A 24,875-nucleotide genomic window follows, 5' to 3' on the forward strand; every position below is an offset into this window, starting at 1 on the left:
CATTCTGACAGCCCCAGATTGGTGATGTGTACTCTTTGACAAATGCATTTTCCTAAAATGGTATTCCTTGTTACTCAAGATTTTCTGAGCACACTCGGGTGTCCTCCGAGTATTTTTTAGTGCTCAGAGATTTAGTTTTTTTCGCCCCAGCTTGGTGATTTACAGCTACTAGCCTGCTTGATTACATGTGGGGATTCCCTAGCAACCAGGCAACCCCCATATGTACTTAGCCTGGCTAATAGCTGTAAATCATTCAGCTGAGGCGATGAAAGCTAAATCTCCGAGCACTAAAAAATACTCGGAGGACACCCGAGCGTGCTCGGGAAATGTCGAATAACGAGTATATTCGCTCATCACTAGTTAAGATCCCAAAGAAATTTTGCATTGAAATGTATTTAATTGCTTCATACTTTATATTACTTTTAATATGATTCATATCTTCCTGGCAGGAACAAGCAGCTCTAAAGCCAGCTCTACTATTCCTCCTGGACCACCAGTGTATGTGGATTTGGCATACATCCCTAATCACTGCAATGGCAAAAATACTGATCAGGAGTTCTTTAAGAGAGTTCGAGCTGCATATTATGTTGTTAGTGGAAACGACACAGCTAACGGGGAGCCAAGCCGGGCTGTACTGGATGCACTTTTAGAAGGAAAGTCCCAGTGGGGAGAAAACTTGCAAGTAAGTTTGAATTTTACTTAATGCAATATCTATGAAAATAAGCAAAAGGATTTTTCCCACGAATTACATGTGTCGCCTATCCACAGAATAGGAGATACATTTAGGATCACTGGAGGCCTCGCCAAAAGAATAAGTACATATATCTATAACAAAGGTCCAAAAAGCCCTGTTCCTACTCATTGCATGACTGCCTTGAGGAGTTTGGGCTTGTTCTCATACTGCAGTTTTTGCCAACGAAAAAAAAATGCAGCATTTTATGGTACCAACAAAGTGAATGATCGTTTTGAAATCTCATGCACACGCTGCAGATTTTTTTCTTTTAGATTTGAAGCATCAAAGCGATTTTTCAAATCTGCAGCATGTCAGATCTTTCAGCATTTTTGTAGGATTTTTCACCCATTTAAATGAAAGGGAAAATGTGCTAGTAAAAATGCATCAAAACCACACACAAAACCACATTAACAAGCATGTATTTTACGCACTATTTTTAAAGGCCAACCCTATGTTTTTTTTTGTTCCATAACAATCTTCTGCAAATACACACCCTTAAGCCATGTGCACACGTTGAGTATTTGGTGAATTTTTTACTTAAGTATTTGTGAGCTAAAACCAGGAGTGGGTGATAAATACAGAAGTGGTGATGTGTTTCTATTACAGTTGTGGCCAAAAGTATTGACACCCCTGCAATTCTGTCAGATAATACTCAGTTTCTTCCTGAAAATGATTGCAATCACAAATTCTTTGGTATTATTATTTTCATTTAATCTGTCTTAAATGAAAAAACACAAAAGAGAATGAAGCAAAAAAGCAAAACATTGATCATTTCTCTCAAAACTCCAAAAATGGGCCAGACAAAAGTATTGGCACCCTCAGCCTAATACTTGGTTGCACAACCTTTAGCCAAAATAACTGCGACCAACCGCTTCGAGTAACCATCAATGAGTTTCTTACAATGCTCTGCTGGAATTTTAGACCATTCTTCTTTGGCAAACTGCTCCAGGTCCCTGATATTTGAAGGGTGCCTTCTCCAAACTGCCATTTTTAGATCTCTCCGCAGGAGCTCTATGGGATTCAGGTCTGGACTCATTGCTGGCAACCTTAGAAGTCTCCAGTGCTTTCTCTCAAATCATTTTCTAGTGCTATTTGAAGTGTGTTTTGGGTCATTGTCCTGCTGGAAGACCCATGACCTCTGAGGGAGACCCAGCTTTCTCACACTGGGCCCTACATTATGCTGCAAAATTTGTTGGTAGTCTTCAGACTTCATAATGCCATGCAAACGGTCAAGCAGTCCAGTGCCAGAGGCAGCAAAGCAGCCCCAAAACATCAGGGAACCTCCGCCATGTTTGACTGTAGGGACAGTGTTCTTTTCTTTGAATGCCTCTTTTTTTCTCCTGTAAACTCTATGTTGATGCCTTTGCCCAAAAAGCTCTACTTTTGTTTCATCTGACCAGAGAACTTTCTTCCAAAACGTTTTAGGCTTTTTCAGGTAAGTTTTGGCAAACTCCAGCCTGGCTTTTTTATGTCTCGGGGTAAGAAGTGGGGTCCTCCTGGGTCTCCTACCATACAGTCCCTTTTCATTCAGACGCCGACGGATAATACAGGTTGACACTGTTGTACCTTCGGACTGCAGGGCAGCTTTAACTTGTTTGGACGTTAGTCGAGGTTCTTTATCCAACATTTGCACAATCTTGCGTTGAAATCTCTTATCAATTTTTCTTTTCTGTCCACATCTAGGGAGGTTAGCCACAGTGCCATGGGCTTTAAACTTCTTGATGACACTGTGCACGGTAGACACAGGAACATTTAGGTCTTTGGAGATGGACTTGTAGCCTTGAGATTGCTCATGCTTCCTCACAATTTGGTTTCTCAAGTCCTCAGACAGTTCTTTGGTCTTCTTTCTTTTCTCCATGCTCAATGTGGTACACACAAGGACACAGGACAGAGGTTGAGTCAACTTTAATCCATGTCAACTGGCTGCAAGTGTGATTTAGTTATTGCCAACACCTGTTAGGTGCCACAGGTAAGTTACAGGTGCTGTTAATTACACAAATTAGAGAAGCATCACATGATTTTTCGAAAAGTGCCAATACTTTTGTCCACCCCTTTTTATGTTTGGTGTGGAATTATATCCAATTTGGCTTTAGGACAATTCTTTTTGGGTTTTTTCATTTAAGACAAATTAAATGAAGATAATAAAACCAAAGAATTTGTGTTTGCAATCATTTTCAGGAAGAAACTGAGTATTATCTGACAGAATTGCAGGGGTGTCAATACTTTTGGCCACAACTGTATACTTTTCCTCCGATTGATCCACTCCTGGTTTTGGCTTACAGATACTGAGGTAAAATACTGACCAAATAGTGAACGTGTGAATGTGGCCTTAGCATATAGCAGAGATGGGCATGGGCCAGTGATGAGATGAAATTTGTGGCAAAACCCAGCATCAGTTGTTTAATGTTCCTGCTGCACTACCATGCGAGAAAAGCCATTCTTTAAGCTAGAGATACACAGGTATTTTAAAGTCATTCTGACATTAGATTCAGGCTGTGTGATCCATAGATAACATGAATCAGACACTAGCGGTGTTATTAGAGCTGTGAATGTTCTACAGTGCAGCATTTTATAGACCAGTGAGGGACCATGTATTTCAGACGACTAGTGCAAGGCCAGTCAGTCCCCTGCGGTTTTTCCCTCCCCACTCTCGTAGACTGAAAGGTCTTTCTATCAGAAAAATAGGTTAATAGCACCTCAACATAGGGTCATATAAAAAGTCCAGAATGGTATTGGTGATCATTCAATTTTCAGTACCTTAAGGCTTATTCACAAGTCAGTATTTGGTCAATATTTTTCATCAGTGCTTGTGCGCCAAAACCAGGAATGGAACAATCAGAGAAAAACTATAATTGAAAGACTAGCACCTGTTGTGTTTTTTAGAGACCCTCCTGGTTTTGGCATACAAATACTGATCAGAAACACTGATATGTGAATAAAGCCTTAAAGGCGTTGTCCACTACTAGGACAGCTCCTTCTTGATCAAAATGTTTGGTCCCCACTCACCTCCCATGCCCGCACCATTCTTGCGGTGTCAGCACTCCCTCTCGCCGGGGCTCTCGTGCGGTGTTGGGAGTATAAGCTTTATTATTTTATCGGGGCCAAACAAGGGGTATGACAAGAAGTTGTCCAAGTAGTGGACAGCTTCTTAAAGTAGCTATAGTTTCACTACTTTTGCACAGTTTGCAAAATGATAGCATATGTCTTGGAAAAAAATAGTTGTTTCTGTTGCCACATTTAAAAGGTATATGTCAGCAAAGTTTTTGCTATTTTGCCACCTCACCTTAGAGCACCCTGATGTAAGCAAAAGAGACACTGTATCCTACGATGTATCACTTAGACTACTGGGTCAGCAGTTATGACACAATTAGAGCTTTTAGATGTAACATGAAGCAGAGCTGAGAAAGCTAACCCCGCCCACACCAGGCTCTCTATGTACATTTAAATCAAAGAGGGGTGTGATCCATACACTATATTGTATCAACAAAACATTATAGACCAGTCTGTGTCACTGTATCTCCCCTTGTTGAGCAGTACAAAGTGGCCAGAATCAAAATACAATAACCATAAATAGAAAATTATAAAATTTACAGTCTTTATTACAACAAAATATCACAAGAAAATTTTATAAAACACAAGCGGCATCTGTTTTATTAAATATTCTTGTGATATTTTGTTGTTGTAATAAAGATTGTAAATTTTACAATTTTCTGTTTATGGTTATTGTGTTTTGATTCTGGCCACTTTGTACCTCCCAACAAGGGGAGACACAGTGACACAGACTTGTTTGTATATACAGTGGGTACAGTAGGTTTCAGACCCCTTTAAATTTTTCACTCTTTGTTTCATTGCTTTGATAAATTCAAAAAAGTTCATTTTTTTCACATTAATGTACACTCTGCACCCCATCTTGACTGAAAAAAAACAGCAATGTAGAAATTTTTGCAAATTTAATAAAAAAGAAAAACTGAAGCATCACATGGTCATATGCATTCAGACCCTTTGCTCAGACACTCGTATTTAAGTCACATGATGTCCATTTCCTTGTGATCTTCCTTGACATGGTTCTACTCCTTCATTGGAGTCCAGCTGTGTTTAATTAAACTGATAGGACTTGATTTTGAAAGGCACACACCTGTCTATATAAGACCTCACCGCTCACAGTGCATGTCAGACCACATGAGAATCATGAGATCAAAGGAACTGGCCAAGGAGCTCAGAGATAGAATTGTGGCAAGGCACAGATCTGGCCAAGGTTACAACAGAATTTCTGCAGTACTCAAGGTTACTAAGAGCACAGTGGCCTCCATAATCCTTAAATCGAAGAAGTTTAGGACCACCAGAAGTCTTCCTAGACCTGGCGATCCAGCCAAACTGAACAATCATGGGAGAAGAGCCTTAGCGAGAGAGGTAAAGAAGAACCTCAAGATCACTGTGGCTGAGCTCCAGAGATGCAGTAGGGAGATGGGAGAAAGTTCAACAAAGTCAACTATCACTGCAGCCCTCCACCATTCAGGCCGTTATGGCAAAGTGGTCCGACGGAAGCCTCTCCTCAGTGCAAGACATATGAAAGCCCGCATAGAGTTTGCTAAAAAACACATGAAGGACTCCCAGACTATGAGAAATAAGATTCTGTGGTCTGATGAAACGAATATAGACTTGTTTTGTGACAATTCTGAGCGGTATGTGTGGAGAAAACCAGGCACTGTTCATCACCTGCCCAATACAATCCCAACAGTGAAACATGGTGGTGGCAGCATCATGTTATGGGGGTGTTTTTCAGCTGCAGGGACAGGATGACTAGTTGTCTATGAAGGAAACATGAATGCAGCCAAGTACAGAGATATGCTGGATGAAAACCTCTTCCAGAGTGCTCTGGACCTCAGACTTGGCCGAAGGTTCACCTTCCAACAAAACAATGACCCTAAGCACACAGCTAAAATAACAAAGGAGTGACTCCAGAAGAATTCTAGTATCAAAAAATTTAGTAAGGCCGCACCCTATAATAACATTGTCTCTATGGACATCAGGGCGCACGTCCTCACCAGGGGGTCCATCCCAGAAAGAAGATCCAAATTCAAATGAAGAGAAGGACAGCGCCACACCAGGAAGTGAAAAAGCAGCTCACATTTTATTCTGCCTCCTGCGGAGACAGAATATGGGTTTTGTATGGGTTTTGTTTTTCTAAATCCCAATTTTTTATTTTGCACTTTAGAGAACAAATTATGTTAGTTCTTAGTAATAAAAAAATACGAAGAAAAATATCCTTGCCTTATTAACATGAAGATAAATGAGTTACAAGGAAGGTCACAGTAGGAATCCTTATTATATATAAAAGATAGGAAAAAAGAGGGAACCATTATTTTGCATCAAAGGGAGAAGGAAGCACAGAAGGGGTAGTATAATTATGCAATTTCCTTAACCCCTTCCCGACATGCACCGTATTAATACTGCTCTGCCGAAACTGAGTTCCCGCAACCCGCCCTACTAGTACGGTGGCACGATCGCGCGGTCTCACAGTGAGCACCGCGGCGATTGCGTGCGGGTGTCAGCTGTATGTAACAGCTAGTGCCGATCGTGGGCATTTAACCCCTCTGATGCCGCTGTCAGTAGTGACAGCGACATAGAGGGGCATCGCCCCCACCGGGGCTCCCTGCACTCTCCCACCGGAACAACGCGATGCGATCGCGTTGTTCCGGTGTTCTGGAAGGAGTCCCTGGATCCAAAATGGCCACGGGGCTCCTTCCGGGTCCTTCACTGAGGTGGCTTGCCGGAGCCTGCTGAGAACAGGCGCTGGAAAGCCTCCTGCACTGCCTGTCAGATCACTGATCTGAGATAGTGCTATGCAAAGTGTCAGATCAGCGGTCTGATGAAATATAGTGATGTCCCACCCTGGGACAATGTTATAAAGTAAAAAAAAAAAATAGAATGTATAAAAAAAAATCCCCAAATAAAGAGAAAAATAAATAAATAAATGTTTTCCAATAAATCCATTTATTTATGTAAATAAAAAAAAACAATAAAAGTACACATATTTGGTATCGCCGCGTCCGTAATGACCCGCTCTATAAAACTATCCCACTAGTTAATCCCTTCAGTGAGCACCGCAAAAAAAACAAAAAAAACCGAGGCAATAAACAATGCTTTATCATTTTATCATCATACTGCCGAACAAAAAGTGCAATAAAATGTGATCAAAAAGACATATAAATAACCATGGTACCACTGAAAACTTCATTTTGTCCCGCAAAAAAAAAGCCGCCATACAGCATCATCCGCATAAAAATAAAAAGTTATAGCTTTCAGAATAAAGCGATGCAAAAACAATTATTTTTTATATAAAATAGTTTTTATTGTGTAAAAGTGCCAAAACATAAAAAAATTATATAAATAAGGTATCGCTGTAATCATACTAACCCGAAGAATAAAGCTGCTTTATCAATTTTTCCACACGTGGAACGGTATAAACACTCCCCTAAAAGAAATTTTATGTTTTTTGTTCATTCTGCCTCCCAAAAATCGGAATAAAAAGCGATCAAAAAATTTATCTAAAATGGTACCAATAAAAACGTCAACTCGTTCCGCAAAAAACAAGACCTCACATGACTCTGTGGGCCAAAATATGGATAAATTATATCTCTCAAAATGAAATGAGGTGATGCAAAAAACTATTTTTTGCAATAAAAAGCGTCTCTTAGTGTGTGACAGCTGCCAAACTAAAACCCGCTATAAACAGTAAATCAAACCCCCCTTTATCACCTCCTTAGTTAGGGAAAAATAATAAAATTTAAAAAATGTATTTATTTCCATTTTCCCATTAGGGTTAGGGTTGGGGCTAACGTTAGGGTTGGGGCTAAAGTTAGTGTAACGGGGTCTACTGTGCTATAGTACCTCTTTCAGCACCCCCCGTGGTTCAGGAGGTCCACTCTGAATGAAGGACGCTGGCTGGAATTCCTTGATTACGTGAGAGCATATAAAAGCTGACTGCTACTCCACGTATTTCCAGTCTAAAAGAACACACTTTATTCACAGCGCACAGAATATATAACACAGATACAAAGGGCAGGCCAATAGAAAAAGCAGGCCAGACATACATTACAATAGCCGCAGGGGGCTGGAGCCTGCTGATGTTTACTGTGGGAATTACAAAGGTGGGGGAGGACAGAAGGGGGATATCGTGTCCTCTCTGCCCAGGGGCCCAGCCTGTGGACTGATGCATTTCACATGGAACCTATTATACATAATATATACTGCATAACATATTCTTGGTGCTGGGGGTTCTGTAACACGGCTCCCCTTTTCAGCGACGCGATCGGCATACACAGTCTGATCCTTAACGGATCGGTTTGGGGATGACCGAAGTTTATGGGGTTGGTACAAGTTCCGTTTGTAGACTTAGCCCATCGGCATTACCGTTTTGTTTGCCGGGTCTGTAGTGGATGGTGAAGTCCAGAGGTTGTAGGGCTAAACTCCACTTCAGTAATCTGGCGTTGTCTCCGGAGACCCGATTAAGCCAGACTAGGGGATTATGGTCTGTTAGGAGGGAAAAATGTCGTCCATACAAATATGGTTGTAACTTTTTGAGTGCCCATACTATTGCCAGGCACTCCTTCTTGATGGCCGCATAGCTCACTTCACGGGGCAGTAGTTTCCGACTCAGGTAAGCTACCGGGTGTTCTTGGCCATCCGGCCCGACTTTGCTTAGTACTGCCCCCAATCCAAACATAGAAGCGTCTGTGTGAACAAGGAAACGTTTAGTTGGATCGGGTGCGGCCAATACAGGGGTATTGGTGAGGGTGTCCTTTAGCTGGCGGAAGGCTTCCTCACACTCTGGGGTCCAGGTTACCTGGCGGGGTTGGTTCTTATGGGTCAGATCAGTGAGGGGCTTGGCCACGCTGGTGTAATTGGGAACAAATTTCCTGTAATACCCCGCTGTCCCTAGAAACGCCATGACCTGGGTTTTAGTGTGTGGGGTGGGCCATTTGGCTATGGCCTCAATCTTGGCTGGTTCTGGTCGCTGTTTCCCACTTCCCACCCAATGCCCTAAATACTGAACCTCTGCTTTGCCCACGTGACACTTGTTTGGGTTCAGGGTGATTCCTGCCTTGTGGATCCTGTCTAATACTGTCTCTAGGTGATTTAGATGCTCTTCCCATGTCGCGCTGTAGATGGCGATGTCATCCAGGTAGGCACACGCATAGTCCTGGAGACCATCCAGAAGCCGGTCAGCCAGCCTCTGGAAGGTCGCCGGGGCAGTCTTCATCCCGAATGGCATAACTCGAAACTGGAATAAGCCGAACGGGGTGACAAATGCCGACTTGGGAATAGCATCAGGACTAAGGGGAATCTGCCAGTAGCCTTTGCATAGATCGATGGTGGTCAAATACTTTGCCCCTGCCAGCCGGTCTAACAAGTCATCCACACGCATGGGATACGCATCCGTCACTTTTTTCTCATTGAGCTTACGATAGTCTACACAAAACTGTGTAGTCCCATCCTTCTTGGGCACTAACACTACGGGGGATGCCCAGGAACTATCTGACTCTTCAATGACCACTAAACGCAACATCTCTTGAATCTCTTGTTGCATCCCTTCTCGTACAGACTCAGGGACGCGGAAGGGGGGTTGTCGCAGGGGGGTCTGATCCTGGGTCTCAACCTTGTGTTGTGCCAGGTGAGTGTACTCGGGTTTCCCCAAAAACATCCTCTGTCGCTGCCTCAACAACTCCTCCGCCTGCTGTCTCTCCCGGTGACCTAAGTCTTCACCCCAGTGTACCTGGTCCCATGTTTTAGACTGAGTCCTCTCCCCTAAGACATCAGGCAAGGGAAGTCCGGCTAAATCCTCTGCTTCAGGTGCACAGATGGCCACTACCTCTTCAGGGCGCTCCCGATAGGGCTTCAGCATATTCACGTGGAACATGCGGATAACCCTGGGGTCGTCACAATCGGCGACATTATAGGTGGTGTCGGCTATTTTCCCCACTACCTGGTAGGGCCCCTGCCATGCAGCTTGGAACTTGTTCTGCCTAGTGGGCTCTAACACCAGGACCTTCTGCCCTATTTCCAAGGTGCGCTCTCTGGCCCTCCGATCGTACCATACGCGCTGGCGCCGCTGGGCCACCTGCATGTTCCCACGTACAGCCTGGGTCAGCTCCTGAAGGCGGTCCCAGAATTCCAGCACATAGGGTACAATAGGTAACCCTTCTATGATGCCCTCCCCTTCCCAGTGTTCTAGCACTAAGTCTAGGGGTCCCCTTACCCGTCTCCCGCATACCAGTTCGAATGGGGAGAACCCCGTGGATTCTTGGGGCACCTCTCGATAGGCAAACAGGAGGTGACGCAAGAATTTCTCCCAGTCCCTGTAGGTCCTGGTAAAAGTCCCAATGAGTTCTTTTAACGTCCCATTAAAGCATTCACACAACCCATTGGTTTGCGGGTGGTACGGGGCGCTTCTAATGGACTTTACGCTGCACAGCTTCCACAGTTGGTTGGTCACCTCTGCTGTAAACTGGGTACCCTGGTCCGAGATAATCTCCCGGGGAAATCCTACCCGTGAGAAAACCTGGAGCAGGGTGGCCGCCACCATCTCTGCCAGTATGTTAGGTAACACAACCGCCTCTGGATACCGTGTGGCATAATCTACCACTGTCAATATATACCTTTTCCCTGACGGACTGGGTTTGGCTAACGGCCCTATCAAATCGACCGCTACTCGGCTAAATGGTTCCTCCACAATGGGGAGGGGGCGTAATTTGGCCTTGCATCGGTATCCCCTCTTGCCAATGCGCTGGCAACTGTCACAGGTCTGGCAGTATTGACGAACATCATAGGTTACACCCGGCCAAAAGAAGTTTTGTGTCAGACGATGCCTGGTGCGACTGACGCCGAAGTGCCCGGCCAAGGGTATGTCATGAGAGATTTGCAGTAACTCCTGCCTATACTTCTTGGGAACTACCAGCTGTCGTTTTATAGTGGGGCTCGTCCCTGTATGATGCTGCTCTGTGATCCGGTAGAGGAGTCCCTGCTTCCATATAAACTGTTCCCCTTCCAGTACCCCTCTCCCATCCTGTGCCTTCTCACGATATCCCTCCAATGAAGGATCCTCAAGTAACTTCCTCTTAAATTCATCTGGGGTGGCCCAAGAAATGTGTTTGGCTATGGGAATACGTGTAGGGCTGGGATGTCTTACCTGGGCCTCCTCTGAGTGTGATTCCGGCTCCGCAGCTCGAGCTTGTCTCCGGGTGGTCACAGGATATGTCTCAGCCAGAGGGGCAACCGAGAAGGCAGACAACATGGGCCCCAAGTCATTTCCCAGCAAAACATCTGCAGGCAAATCCTCCATCAAGCCGACCTCAACAAGGCCATCCCCAACTCCCCAATCCTGGATCCTGGCAGTGGGTAGTCGATGTATGGCTCCCCCTGCTACACGGACTGCCACTGTCCGGTCCGTCTTCTCTTGGTCCTGGACGAGATAAGGCTTCACAAGGGTCAAAGTTGCTCCGGAATCTCTTAGTCCCTGCATGCGTTTCCCATTAACCCACACGACCTGTCGATGCTGTTGTCGATTATCTGCCCGGGCTGCCTGCACGGGGTCTACTTCATGCAGCACTTCCTCCATGTCTTCCACCCCTTGGTTAGTTGTAGCCCCCAATGCCGGGTCAGCTTCGCCTTGGTAGCAGGGTACAGCAGCCCGGCGGAAGGTAGCTGTTCCCGCCTTTGGCCACTGGGTATGCTGAGTCCGGTTGGGACATTGTCTTTGCAGGTGGCCCAGCTGACGGCAGGTTTGGCATCGCGCCCCAGGGGAACTGTGGTAGGCCGGGTTTCTAGCTGGTCCCCCTACAATCTTCGGTGATTTGGGGCCCTCCAGGTCCATGGGCGGACCCCTAGTGACCATCTTTGATCCGGACAACTGAGGCCTCCTGGCGTCATGATGTTCATCGGCCAGACAAGCGGCTTCCTCAAGAGTCATTGGCCGCCTGTCCCGAAGCCATTCCTGTGTCTCGGGGTTTAGTCCGTTAAAGAATCGTTCTAACAAGAAGAGCTGGAGGACGTCCTCCTTAGTGGTTGCTTGGCTCCCTTGTACCCACTGTAGCAGTGACTGCCGTAATTTACAGGCCCATTCAGCGTGGGTATCGGTTACTCATTTTATAATCATTTTACATCATTACATCATAATTTTACATCATTGTAAATACACACCTGTACTTTGTATCTCCCCCACCTCATTGTAGATTGTAAGCTCTCACGAGCAGGGTCGTCTTATTTTGCTTTAATTATTGTATTGTTAACGTTGTTACTTATGACTTTTGTGTTTGAAACTGTTAAACTGTAAAGCGCTGCGGAATATGTTGGCGCTATATAAATAAAGATTATTATTATTATTATTATTATAAGTCCGCGGAACTTTTGGCGGTATGCCTCTGGTGTCAACGCATACCGGGCCAAGATCACTTCTTTGATCCGCTCATAGTCCATACAGTCCTCATCAGGTACCGTGCGATAGGCGTCCGCTGCCCGGCCTGTCAGCTTGCTGGCCAGAATCTGAACCCGTTCCTCCGGCTTCACTTGATGAAGGGCACACTGCCGCTCAAAGTCCTGCAGAAAGCCATCAATGTCTTCCTCTGCCTCCCCCAACTGTCGGAAGGCATTATACTGGATCTTTTTGTGGCTTACTGTTGAAGGTACCTGGGCAGAGGCCAGAGCTCCCCTTGCTCGCTGACTCTCCTCTCTCCGCTCTGCCCTCTCCATCTTGGCCAGCTCCACTTTGGTCCGCTCTGCCATCTCCATCTTGGTTAGCTCTATCCTGGTCCGCTCGGCCATCTCTTCCTTCAGATCAGTACGCACATCAGCCATCACCTCTCGTATGATCTCTACTGCAGGGTTTGGGCCATAGAACGCCAGTCTGTTCTTTACCTCCCTCTGGAATTCAGTCTCCTCCACGTTCACATTGGGGAGCGCTGCACTGTCGTGTTCCATGATGGCTGCTATCAAATCCGCTTTTGTTTTGTTGCTGGCGATTAACCATCGGGCTTCCACCAGATCTTTTAGTGTAGTCCTCTTTAACTTCTGGTAGTTATCTTCCATTCATTCCTTTCCTCCTGTAGAAGGGATATCACATCCCACTGCTGCCTCCAGTGTAACGGGGTCTACTGTGCTGTAGTACCTCTTTCAGCACCCCCCGTGTTTCAGGAGGTCCACTCTGCTTTTGCTGGATTCTGAATGAAGGACGCTGGCTGGAATTCCTTGGTTACGTGAGAGCATATAAAAGCTGACTGCTACTCCACGTATTTCCAGTCTAAAAGAACACACTTTATTCACAGCACACAGAATATATAACACAGATACACAGGGCAGGCCAATAGAAAAAGCAGGCCAGACATACATTACAATAGCCGCAGGGGGCCGGAGCCTGCTGATATTTACTGTGGGAATTACAAAGGTGGGGGAGGACAGAAGGGGGATATCGTGTCCTCTCTGCCCAGGGGCGCAGCCTGTGGACTGATACATTTCACATGGAACCTATTATACATAATATATACTGCATAACATATTCTTGGTGCTGGGGGTTCTGTACCAGTTAGGTTTAGGGTTGGGGCTAAAGTTAGGGTTAGGGCTGGGTATAAAGTTAGAATTAGGGCTGGGGATAAAGTTAGGGTTAGGGTTGGGGCTAAAGTTAGGGTTTGGATTATGTTTCCGGTTGGAGTAAGGGTTGGGATTAGGGTTAGGGGTGTGTCAGGGTTAGGGGTGTGGTTAGGGTTATGGTTAGGGTTGAGATTAGGGCTGGTATTAGGGTTAGGGGTGTGTTGGGGTTAGGGGTGTGGCCAGGGTTATGGTTAGGGTTGGAATTAGGGTTAGGGGTGTGTTTGGGTTAGGGGTGTGGGTAGGGTTATGGTTTGGATTAGGCTTAGGGGTGCGTTGGGGTTAGGGTTGGAGTTAGAATTGGGGGGTCTCCACTGTTTAGGCACATCAGGGGCTCTCCAAACACGAAATGGCATCCGATCTCAATTCCAGCCAATCCTGCGTTGAAAAAGTAAAACAGTGCTCCTTCCCTTCTGAGCTCTCCCGTGCGCCCAAAGAGGGGTTTACCCCAACATATGGGGTATCAGCATACTCAGGACAAATTGGATAGCAACTTTTGGGGTCCAATTTCTCCTGTTACCCTTGGGAAAATACAAAACCGTGGAAAAAAAAGATTTTTTATTTTCACCGCTCTGTGTTATAAACTGTAGTGAAACACTTGAGGGTTCAAAGTTCTCGCAACATATCTAGATAAGTTCCTTGGGGGGTCTAGTTTCCAATATGGGGTCACTTGTGGGAGTTTCTCCTGTTTAGGTACATCAGGGGCTCTGCAAACGCAATATGACGCCCGCAGACCATTCCATCAAAGTCTGCATTCCAAAACAGCGCTCCTTCCCTTCCGAGCTCTGCAATGCGCCCAAACAGTGGTTCCCCTCCACATATGGAGTATCAGCGTACTCTGGACAAATTGGACAACAACTTTTGGGGTCCAATTTCTCCTGTTACCATTGTGAAAATAAAAAATTGTGGGCTAAAATATCATTTTGTGGAAAAAAATGATTTTTTAATTTTCATGGCTCTACATTCTAAGCTTTAGTGAAACAATTGGGGGTTCAAAGTGCTCACCACACATCTAGATAAGTTCCTTAGGGGGTCTTCTTTCCAAAATGGGGTCACTTGTGGGTAATTCCACTGTTTAGGCACATCAGGGGCTCTCCAAACGCGACATGGGTTCCAATCTCAATTCCAGCCAATTTTGCATTGAAAAGTCAAACGGCGCTCATTCCCTTCCGAGTTCTGCCATGCGCCCAGTGATTTACCCCCATACATGGGGTATCAGCGTACTCAGGACAAATTGCACAACAACTTTTGGGGTCCAATCTGTCCCGTTACCCTTGGAAAAATAAAAAATTTGGGGCAAAAAATCATTTTTGTGAAAAAAATATGATTTTTTTTTAACGGCTCTACATTATAAACTTCTGTGAAGCACTTGGAGGTTCAAAGTGCTCACCACACATCTAGATTAGTTCCTTAGGGGGTCTACTTTCCAAAATGTTGTCACTTGTGGGGGTTTTTCACTGTTTAGGCACATCAAGGGCTCTCCAAACGCGACATGGTGTCCGATCTCAATTCCAGCCAATTTTGCATTGAAAAGTCAAACGGCGCTCCTTCCCTTCCGAGCTCTGCCCTGCTCCCAAACAGTGGTTACCCCCACACATCGTGTATCAGCATACTCAGGACAAATTGCACAACAACTTTTGGGGTCCAATTTGTCCTTTTGCCCTTGGCAAAATAAAAAATTTGGGGCAAAAAGATCAATTTTGTGAAAAAAATATGTTTTGTTTTTTTAACGGCTCTACATTATAAACTTCTGTGAAGCACTAGGAGGTTCAAAGTGCTCACCACACATCTAGATTAGTTCCTTAGGGGGTCTACTTTCCAAAATGTTGTCACTTGTAGGGGGGTTTCCACTGTTTAGGCACATCATGGGCTCTCCAAATGCGACATGGTGTCCGATCTCAATTCCAGCCAATTTTGCATTGAAAAGTCAAACGGCGCTCCTTCCCTTCCGAGCTCTGCCATGCGCCCAAACAGTGGTTACCCCAACACATGGGGTATCAGCGTACTCAGGACAAATTGCACAATAACTTTTGGGGTCCAATTTGTCCTGTTACCCTTGGGAAAATAAAAAATTTGGGGCAAAAAGGTAATTTTTGTGAAAAAAATATGATTTTTTTTACGGCTCTACATTATAAACTTCTGTGAAGCAATTGGAGGTTCAAAGTGCTCACCACACATCTAGATTAGTTCCTTAGGGGGTCTACTTTCCAAAATGGTGTCACTTGTGGGGGGGTTTCCACTGTTTAGGCACATCAGAGGCTCTCCAAAGCGACATCGTGTCCGATCTCAATTCCAGCAGATTTTGCATTGAAAAGTCAAATGGCGCTCCTTCCCTTCCGAGCTCTGCCATGTGCCCAAACAGTGGTTTACCTCCACATATGGGGTATCGGCGTACTCAGGACAAATTGTACAACGACTTTTGTGGTCCAATTTCTCCTGTTACCCTTGGTAAAATAAAACAAATTGAATCTGAAATAAAAATTTTGTGAAAAAAAGTTAAATGTTCAATTTTTTTTAAACATTCCAAAAATTCCTGTGAAGCACCTGAAGGGTTAATAAACTTTTTGAATGTGGTTTTCAGTACCTTGAGGGGTGCAGTTTTTAGAATGGTGTCACTTTTGGGCATTTTCTGTCATATAGGCCCCTCAAAGTCACTTCAAGTGTGAGGTGGTCCCTAAAAAAGATGGTTTTGCAAATTTTGTTGTAAAAATGAGAAATCGCTGGTCAACTTTTAACCCTTATAACTTCCTAACAAAAATTTTTTTTTCCAAAATTGTGCTAATGTAAAGGAGACATCTGGGTAATGTTATTTATTAACTATTTTGTATGATATGACTCTCTAATTTAAGGGCATAAAAACTAAAAGTTTAAAAATTGCAAAGTTTTCTAAATTTTCACCAAATTTCCATTTTTTTCACAAATAAACGCAAGTCAAATCAAAGAAATTTTACCACTATCATAAAGTACAATATGTCACGAGAAAACTTTCTCAGAATCACCAAGATACGTTGAAGCGTTTCAGAGTTATGACCTCATAAAATGACAGTGGTCAGAATTGAAAAAAATGGCCTGGTCAGGAAGTTGAAAACAGTCTTCGGGGTGAAGGGGTTAATTCAGCCATCTAAACGGGTTTGTACCATATATATATAGACTATCCAGATAAGCCGGTATGGTAGAAGGCACAAGCCCCGTCATAGTCATTTGACATATGCAGCGAGATATCATCCTCATTTTCCCACTGTATAAAAGTAGGAGTTGTAGTTGACTTCCTATGTCAAGTTGTGACTTCCTATGTCTAGCTGTGATTTCCTGTGTCTAGCTGTGGCTTCCTGATGTGACTGAAGACAGGAACAGCCACATAGGTTCGGTAGTGTACAGGGCTATAATTTCGGCTCAGATTCAACCAAATGTGCTTCACAGTACAGATGGACAATGACACAAAACATACTGTGAAAACAAGCCATGACTTTAACCCCTTAGTGACAGACCAATTTTGTACTTAATAACCAGGCCAATTTTTACAATTCTGACCACTGTCTCTTCATGAGGTTATAACTCTGGAACGCTTTAACGGATCCCGCTGATTCTGAGATTGTTTTTTTCATGACATATTGTACTTCATGTTAGTGGTAATATTTTTTTGATATGACTTGCGTTTAATTATGAAAAAAAAAGAAATATGGCGAAAATTTTGAAAATTTTGCAATTTTTATGCCTTTAAATGAGATAGATGTCACAAAAAATTCTCAATAAATAACATTTCCCACATGTCTACTTTATATCAGCACAATTTTGGAAACAACATTTTTTTGTTGGAAGTTATAAGGGTTAAAAGTTGACCAGTGATTTCTCATTTTTAGAACACCATTTTTTTTTTAGGGACCACATCACATTTGTAGTCACTTTACATGACCCAAAAGTGACACCATTGTAAAAACGGCACCTCTTAAGGTGCTCAAAACCACATTCAAGAAGTTAATTAACCTTTTACGTGCTTCACAGGAACTGAAGCAATGTGGAAGGAAAAAATGAACATTTAACTTTTTTTCACAAACATTTTATTTCAAAACCAATTTTTTTTCACAAATGAAAAAAGAGAAAATGAACTACAAAATTTGATGTGCAATTTCTCCTGAATATGCCGATACCCCATATGTGGGGGTAAACCACTGTTTGGGAGCACGGCAGAGCTTGGAAGGGAAGGAGCATCATTTGACTTTTTCAATGCAGAATTGATTGGAATTGAGATCGGATGCCATGTCGCATTTGGAGAGCCCCTGATGTTCCTAAACAGTGGAAACCCCCCACACGACAAGTGACACCATTTTGGAAACTAGACCCCCCAAGGAACTTATCTAGATGTGTCGTGAGCTCTTTCAACCCACAAATGCTTCACAGAATTTTATAACATAGAGCCGTGAAAATTAAAAAAATCATATTTTTTCCACAAAAATGATCTTTTTGCCCACAAATTTTTATTTTCCCACCGGTAACAGGAGAAATTGGACCCCAAAAAATTGGTGGGCAATTTGTCCTGAGTGCGATGATACCCCATATGTAGGGGGAACCATTATTTGGGCACATGGCAGACCTCAGAAGGGAAGGAGCGCCGTTTGACTTTTTCAATGTGGAATTGGCTGGAATTGAGATCGGATGTCATGTTGCGTTTGGAGAGGCCTGTTATGCTAGGCAATTCAGTAACACAATGTACATAGCGATCAGAGCACATACAGTGATCTGACAATAACCCAAAATAATAGAACGAGCTCTGAGACGTGGAAACTCTGTAGACCGCAATTCCTGATCCTCTCCAAACACAACTAGAGGCAGCTGTGGATTGCGCCTAAAGCTCCCTATGCAACTCGGCACAGCCTGAGAAACTAACTAGCCTGAAGATAGAAAAATAAGCCTACCTTGCCTCAGAGAAATACCCCAAAGGAAAAGGCAGCCCCTCACATATAATGACTGTGAGTAAGATGAAAAGACAAACGTAGGGATGAAATAGATTCAGCAAAGTGAGGCCCGATATTCTAGACAGAACGAGGATAGGAAAGATAACTTTGCGGTCTACACAAAACCCTAAAGAAAACCACGCAAAAAGGGCAAAAAGACCCTCCGTACCGAACTAACGGCACGGAGGTACACCCTTTGCGTCCCAGAGCTTCCAGCAAAACAAATAGACAAGCTGGACAGAAAAAATAGCAACAAATAGCAAAGAAGCACTTAGCTATGCAGAGCAGCAGACCACAGGAATGATCCAGAGAAACACAAGTCCAACACTGGAACATTGACAGGAAGCATGGATCAAAGCATCAGGTGGAGTTAAGTAGAGAAGCAGCTAACGACCTCACCAGATCACCTGAGGGAGGAAACTCAGAAGCTGCAGTACCACTTTTCTCCACAAACGGAAGCTCCCAGAGAGAATCAGCCGAAGTACCACTTGTGACCACAGGAGTGAACTCTGCCACAGAATTCACAACAGTACCCCCCCCTTGAGGAGGGGTCACCGAACCCTCACCAGAGCCCCCAGGCTGACCAGGATGAGCCACATGAAAGGCACGAACAAGATCGGGAGCATGGACATCAGAGGCAAAAACCCAGGAATTATCTTCCTGAGCATAACCCTTCCATTTAACCAGATACTGGAGTTTCCGTCTTGAAACACGAGAATCCAAAATCTTCTCCACAATATACTCCAATTCCCCCTCCACCAAAACCGGGGCAGGAGGCTCAACAGATGGGACCATAGGTGCCACGTATCTCCGCAACAATGACCTATGGAATACGTTATGTATGGAAAAAGAATCTGGAAGGGTCAGACGAAAAGACACAGGATTAAGAACCTCAGAAATCCTATACGGACCAATAAAACGAGGTTTAAACTTAGGAGAGGAAACCTTCATAGGAATATGACGAGAAGATAACCAAACCAGATCCCCAACACGAACCCAACCTGTCCTGAAGAGAAACGAGGATGGAACCCAGAATTGCAGAAAAACGGCGAAACCAAGGTAGCCGAGCTGGCCCGATTATTAAGGGCGAACTCAGCCAAAGGCAAAAAGGACACCCAGTCATCCTGATCAGCAGAAACAAAGCATCTCAGATATGTTTCCAAGGTCTGATTGGTTCGTTCGGTCTGGCCATTAGTCTGAGGATGGAAAGCCGAGGAAAAAGACAAGTCAATGCCCATCCTACCACAAAAGGCTCGCCAAAACCTCGAAACAAAGTGGGAACCTCTGTCAGAAACAATATTTTCTGGAATGCCATGCAAACGAACAACATGCTGGAAGAACAAAGGCACCAAATCAGAAGAGGAAGGCAATTTAGACAAGGGTACCAGATGGACCATCTTAGAAAAGCGATCACAGACCACCCAAATGACTGACATCTTTTGAGAAATGGGAAGGTCAGAAATAAAATCCATAGAGATATGTGTCCAAGGCCTCTTCGGGACCGGCAAGGGCAAAAGCAACCCACTGGCACGAGAACAGCAGGGCTTAGCCCGAGCACAAATCCCACAGGACTGCACAAAAGTATGCACATCCCGCGACAGAGAGGGCCACCAAAAGGATCTAGCCACTAACTCTCTGGTACCAAAGATTCCAGGATGATCAGCCAACACAGAACAATGAAGTTCAGAGATAACTCTATTCGTCCACCTATCAGGGACAAACAGTTTCTCCGCTGGGCAACGATCAGGTTTATTAGCCTGAAATTTTTGCAGCACCCGCCGCAAATCAGGGGAGATGGCAGACACAATTACTCCTTCCTTGAGGATACCCGCCGGCTCAGACAAACCCGGAGAGTCGGGCACAAAACTCCTAGACAGAGCATCCGCCTTCACATTTTTAGAGCCCGGAAGGTACGAAATCACAAAGTCAAAACGGGCAAAACACAACGACCAACGAGCTTGTCTAGGATTCAAGCGCTTGGCAGACTCGAGATAAGTCAAGTTCTTATGATCAATCAATACCACCACGCGATGCTTAGCTCCTTCAAGCCAATGACGCCACTCCTCGAATGCCCACTTCATGGCCAGCAACTCTCGGTTGCCCACATCATAATTTCGCTCAGCAGGCGAAAACTTCCTGGAAAAGAAAGCGCATGGTTTCGTCACTGAGCAACCAGAACCTCTCTGTGACAAAACAGCCCCTGCTCCAATCTCAGAAGCATCAACCTCGACCTGAAATGGAAGAGAAACATCTGGTTGACACAACACAGGGGCAGAAGAAAAACGACGCTTCAACTCTTGAAAAGCTTCCACAGCAGCAGAAGACCAATTGACCAAATCAGCACCCTTCTTGGTCAAATCGGTCAATGGTTTGGCAACACTAGAAAAATTGCAGATGAAGCGATGATAAAAATTAGCAAAGCCCAGGAACTTTTGCAGACCTTTCAGAGATGTCGGCTGAGTCCAATCATGGATGGCTTGGACCTTAACCGGATCCATCTCGATAGTAGAAGGGGAAAAGATGAACCCCAAAAATGAAACCTTCTGCACACCAAAGAGACACTTTGATCCCTTCACAAACAAAGAATTAGCACACAGGACCTGAAAAACCGTTCTGACCTGCTTCACATGAGACTCCCAATCATCCGAGAAGATCAAAATGTCATCCAAGTACACAATCAGGAATTTATCCAGGTACTCACGGAAGATGTCATGCATAAAGGATTGAAACACTGATGGAGCATTGGCAAGTCCGAATGGCATCACTAGATACTCAAAATGACCCTCGGGCGTATTAAATGCAGTTTTCCATTCATCGCCTTGCCTGATTCTCACCAGATTATACGCACCACGAAGATCTATCTTAGTGAACCAACTAGCCCCCTTAATCCGAGCAAACAAATCAGATAACAATGGCAAGGGGTACTGAAATTTAACAGTGATCTTATTAAGAAGGCGGTAATCTATACACGGTCTCAGCGAACCATCCTTCTTGGCCACAAAAAAGAACCCTGCTCCCAATGGCGACGACGACGGGCGAATATGCCCCTTCTCCAGGGATTCCTTCACATAACTGCGCATAGCGGTGTGCTCAGGCACGGATAAATTAAACAGTCGACCTTTTGGGAATTTACTACCAGGAATCAAATTGATAGCACAATCACAATCCCTATGCGGAGGCAGGGCATCGGACTTGGGCTCATCAAATACATCCCGGTAATCAGACAAGAACTCTGGAACCTCAGAAGGGGTGGATGACGAAATTGACAGAAATGGAACATCACCATGTACCCCCTGACAACCCCAGCTGGACACCGACATGGAATTCCAATCCAATACTGGATTATGGGCTTGTAGCCATGGCAACCCCAACACGACCACATCATGCAGATTATGCAACACCAGAAAGCGAATAACCTCCTGATATGCAGGAGCCATGCACATGGTCAGCTGGGTCCAGTATTGAGGCTTATTCTTGGCCAAAGGTGTAGCATCAATTCCTCTCAATGGAATAGGACACTGCAAGGGCTCCAATAAAAACCCACAACGTTTAGCATAATCCAAGTCCATCAAATTCAGGGCAGCACCTGAATCCACAAACGCCATGACAGAATACGACGACAAGGAGCATATCAAGGTAACGGACAGAAGAAATTTTGACTGTACAGTACCAATGGTAGTAGACCTAGCGAACCGCTTAGTGCGCTTAGGACAATCAGAGATAGCATGAGTGGAATCACCACAGTAGAAACACAGCCCATTCAGACGTCTGTGTTCTTGCCGTTCAACTCTGGTCATAGTCCTATCGCACTGCATAGGCTCAGGTTTAATCTCAGGTAATCCCGCCAAATGGTACACAGATTTACGCTCACGCAAGCGTCGACCGATCTGAATGACCAAAGACATAGACTCATTCAAACCAGCGGGCATAGGAAATCCCACCATGACATCCTTAATGGCTTCAGAGAGACCCTTTCTGAAAATGGCTGCAAGCGCAGATTCATTCCATTGAGTGAGCACGGACCATTTTCTAAATTTCTGGCAATATAGCTCTATCTCATCCTGAGCCTGACAAAGAGCCAGCAAATTTTTTTCTGCCTGATCTACTGAATTAGGCTCATCGTACAGCAATCCAAGCGCCAGGAAAAACGCATCGATATCACTCAATGCATGATCTCCTGACGCAAGAGAAAATGCCCAGTCCTGAGGGTCGCCACGCAAAAAAGAAATGACGATCCTAACCTGTTGCGCTGGGTCACCAGAGGAACGAGGTTTCAAAGCCAGAAACAGTTTACAATTATTCTTGAAACTCAGAAATTTAGTTCTATCTCCAAAAAACAAATCTGGAATAGGAATTCTCGGTTCTAACAAAGAATTCTGAACCACAAAATTTTGTATATCTTGAACTCTTGCCGTGAGCTGATCTACACATGAAGACAGACCTTTAATGTCCATTGTAACACCTGTGTCCTGAACCACCCAAATGTCTAGGGGAAAAAAAAGACAAATCACAGTGCAAAGGAAAAAAAATGGTCTCAGAACTTCTTTTTTCCCTCTATTGAGAATCATTAGTACTTTTGGCTTCCTGTACTGTTATGCTAGGCAATTCAGTAACACAATGTACATAGCGATCAGAGCACATACAGTGATCTGACAATAACCCAAAATAATAGAACGAGATCTGAGACGTGGAAACTCTGTAGACCGCAATTCCTGATCCTCTCCAAACACAACTGGAGGCAGCTGTGGATTGCGCCTAAAGCTCCCTATGCAACTCGGCACAGCCTGAGAAACTAACTAGCCTGAAGATAGAAAAATAAGCCTACCTTGCCTCAGAGAAATACCCCAAAGGAAAAGGCAGCCCCCCACATATAATGACTGTGAGTAAGATGAAAAGACAAACGTAGGGATGAAATAGATTCAGCAAATTGAGGCCCGATATTCTAGACAGAACGAGGATAGGAAAGATAACTTTGCGGTCTACACAAAACACTAAAGAAAACCACGCAAAGGGGGCAAAAAGACCCTCCGTACCGAACTAACGGCACGGAGGTACACCCATTGCGTCCCAGAGCTTCCAGCAAAACAAATAGACAAGCTGGACAGAAAAAATAGCAACAAATAGCAAAGAAGCACTTAGCTATGCAGAGCAGCAGACCACAGGAATGATCCAGAGAAACACAAGTCCAACACTGGAACATTGACAGGAAGCATGGATCAAAGCATCAGGTGGAGTTAAGTAGAGAAGCAGCTAACGACCTCACCAGATCACCTGAGGGAGGAAACTCAGAAGCTGCAGTACCACTTTTCTCCACAAACGGAAGCTCCCAGAGAGAATCAGCCGAAGTACCACTTGTGACCACAGGAGTGAACTCTGCCACAGAATTCACAACAGAGGCCCTGACGTGCCTAAACAGTGGAAACACCCCACAAGTGACCCCATTTTGGAAACTAGACCCCCCAAGGAACTTATATAGATGTGTGGTGAGCACTTTGAACCCCCAATTGTTACACTAAAGTTTATAATGTAAATCCGTGAAAATAAAAAATCATTTTTTCCCACAAAAATAATCTTTTAGCCCGCATTTTTTTATTTTCCCAAGGGTATCTGGAGAAATTGGATGCCAAATGTTGTTGTGCAATTTATCCTGAGTACGCTGATACCCCATATGTGGGTTGGAACCACTGTTTGGGCACATGGCAGAGCTCGGAAGGGAAAGAGCGCCATTTTGGAATGCAGACTTTGATGGAATGGTCTGCGGGTGTCATGTTGCGTTTTCAGAGCCACTGATGTGCCTAAAAAGTAGAAATCCCCCACAAGTGACCCCATTTTGGAAACTAGTCCCCCAAGGACCTTATCTAGATGTTTTGTGAGAACTTTGAACCCCCAAGTGTTTCACTAAAGTTTATAACGCAGAGCTGTGAAAATAAAAAATCATTTTTTTCCACAAAAATTATTTTTTAGCCCCCAATTTTTTATTTTTACAAGGGTGACAGGAGAAATTGGACCCCAAAAGTTGTTGACCTATATGTCCAGAGTACGCCGATACCCCATATGTGGGTGTAACCTACTGGGTGCATGGTAGAGCTCGGTAGGAAAAGGAGCACAGTTTGTCTTTTTCAATGCAGAATTGGCTGGAATTGAGATCAGATGCCATGTCTCGTTTGGAGAGTCCATGATGTGCCTAAACAGTGGAAACCCCCAATTCTAACTCCAACCCTAACCCCAACACACCTCTAACCCTAATTCCAACCCTAACCATAACCCTAACCACACCCCTAACCCCAACACACCCCTAACCCTAATCCCACCTGTAGCCACAACCCTAACCCCTACACACCAATAACCCTAACCACAAACCTAACCCTGACACACCCCTAACCCTAATCCCAACCCTAAACCTAATTCCCAACCCTAATGCTAATCCCAACCGTAAACGTAATCCAAACCCTAACCCCGACTCCAGCCCCAACCATAACCCTAACTTTAGCCCCAACCCTAACCCTTTCTTTAGCCCCAAAATCAAAATGAACCAATAGGAAAAATCTCCT

General features: G+C 44.5%; 1 protein-coding gene across 3 annotated transcripts in view; it reads left to right on the forward strand.

Annotated features, from left to right (window-relative positions):
* MAP1A (microtubule associated protein 1A) overlaps positions 1-24,875 on the forward strand; it is a 362,456-nt gene that overhangs the window by 327,676 nt on the left and 9,905 nt on the right. For all 3 annotated transcript variants that reach the window (XM_069766123.1, XM_069766124.1, XM_069766125.1), the window contains one exon: positions 450-682. In XM_069766123.1, the coding sequence (XP_069622224.1) occupies positions 450-682 (233 nt within the window). The remainder of the gene's footprint in view (positions 1-449; positions 683-24,875) is intronic.

Source organism: Ranitomeya imitator, chromosome 4 (genome assembly GCF_032444005.1).
Source record: "Ranitomeya imitator isolate aRanImi1 chromosome 4, aRanImi1.pri, whole genome shotgun sequence".
Lineage (NCBI taxonomy): Eukaryota > Metazoa > Chordata > Amphibia > Anura > Dendrobatidae > Ranitomeya > Ranitomeya imitator.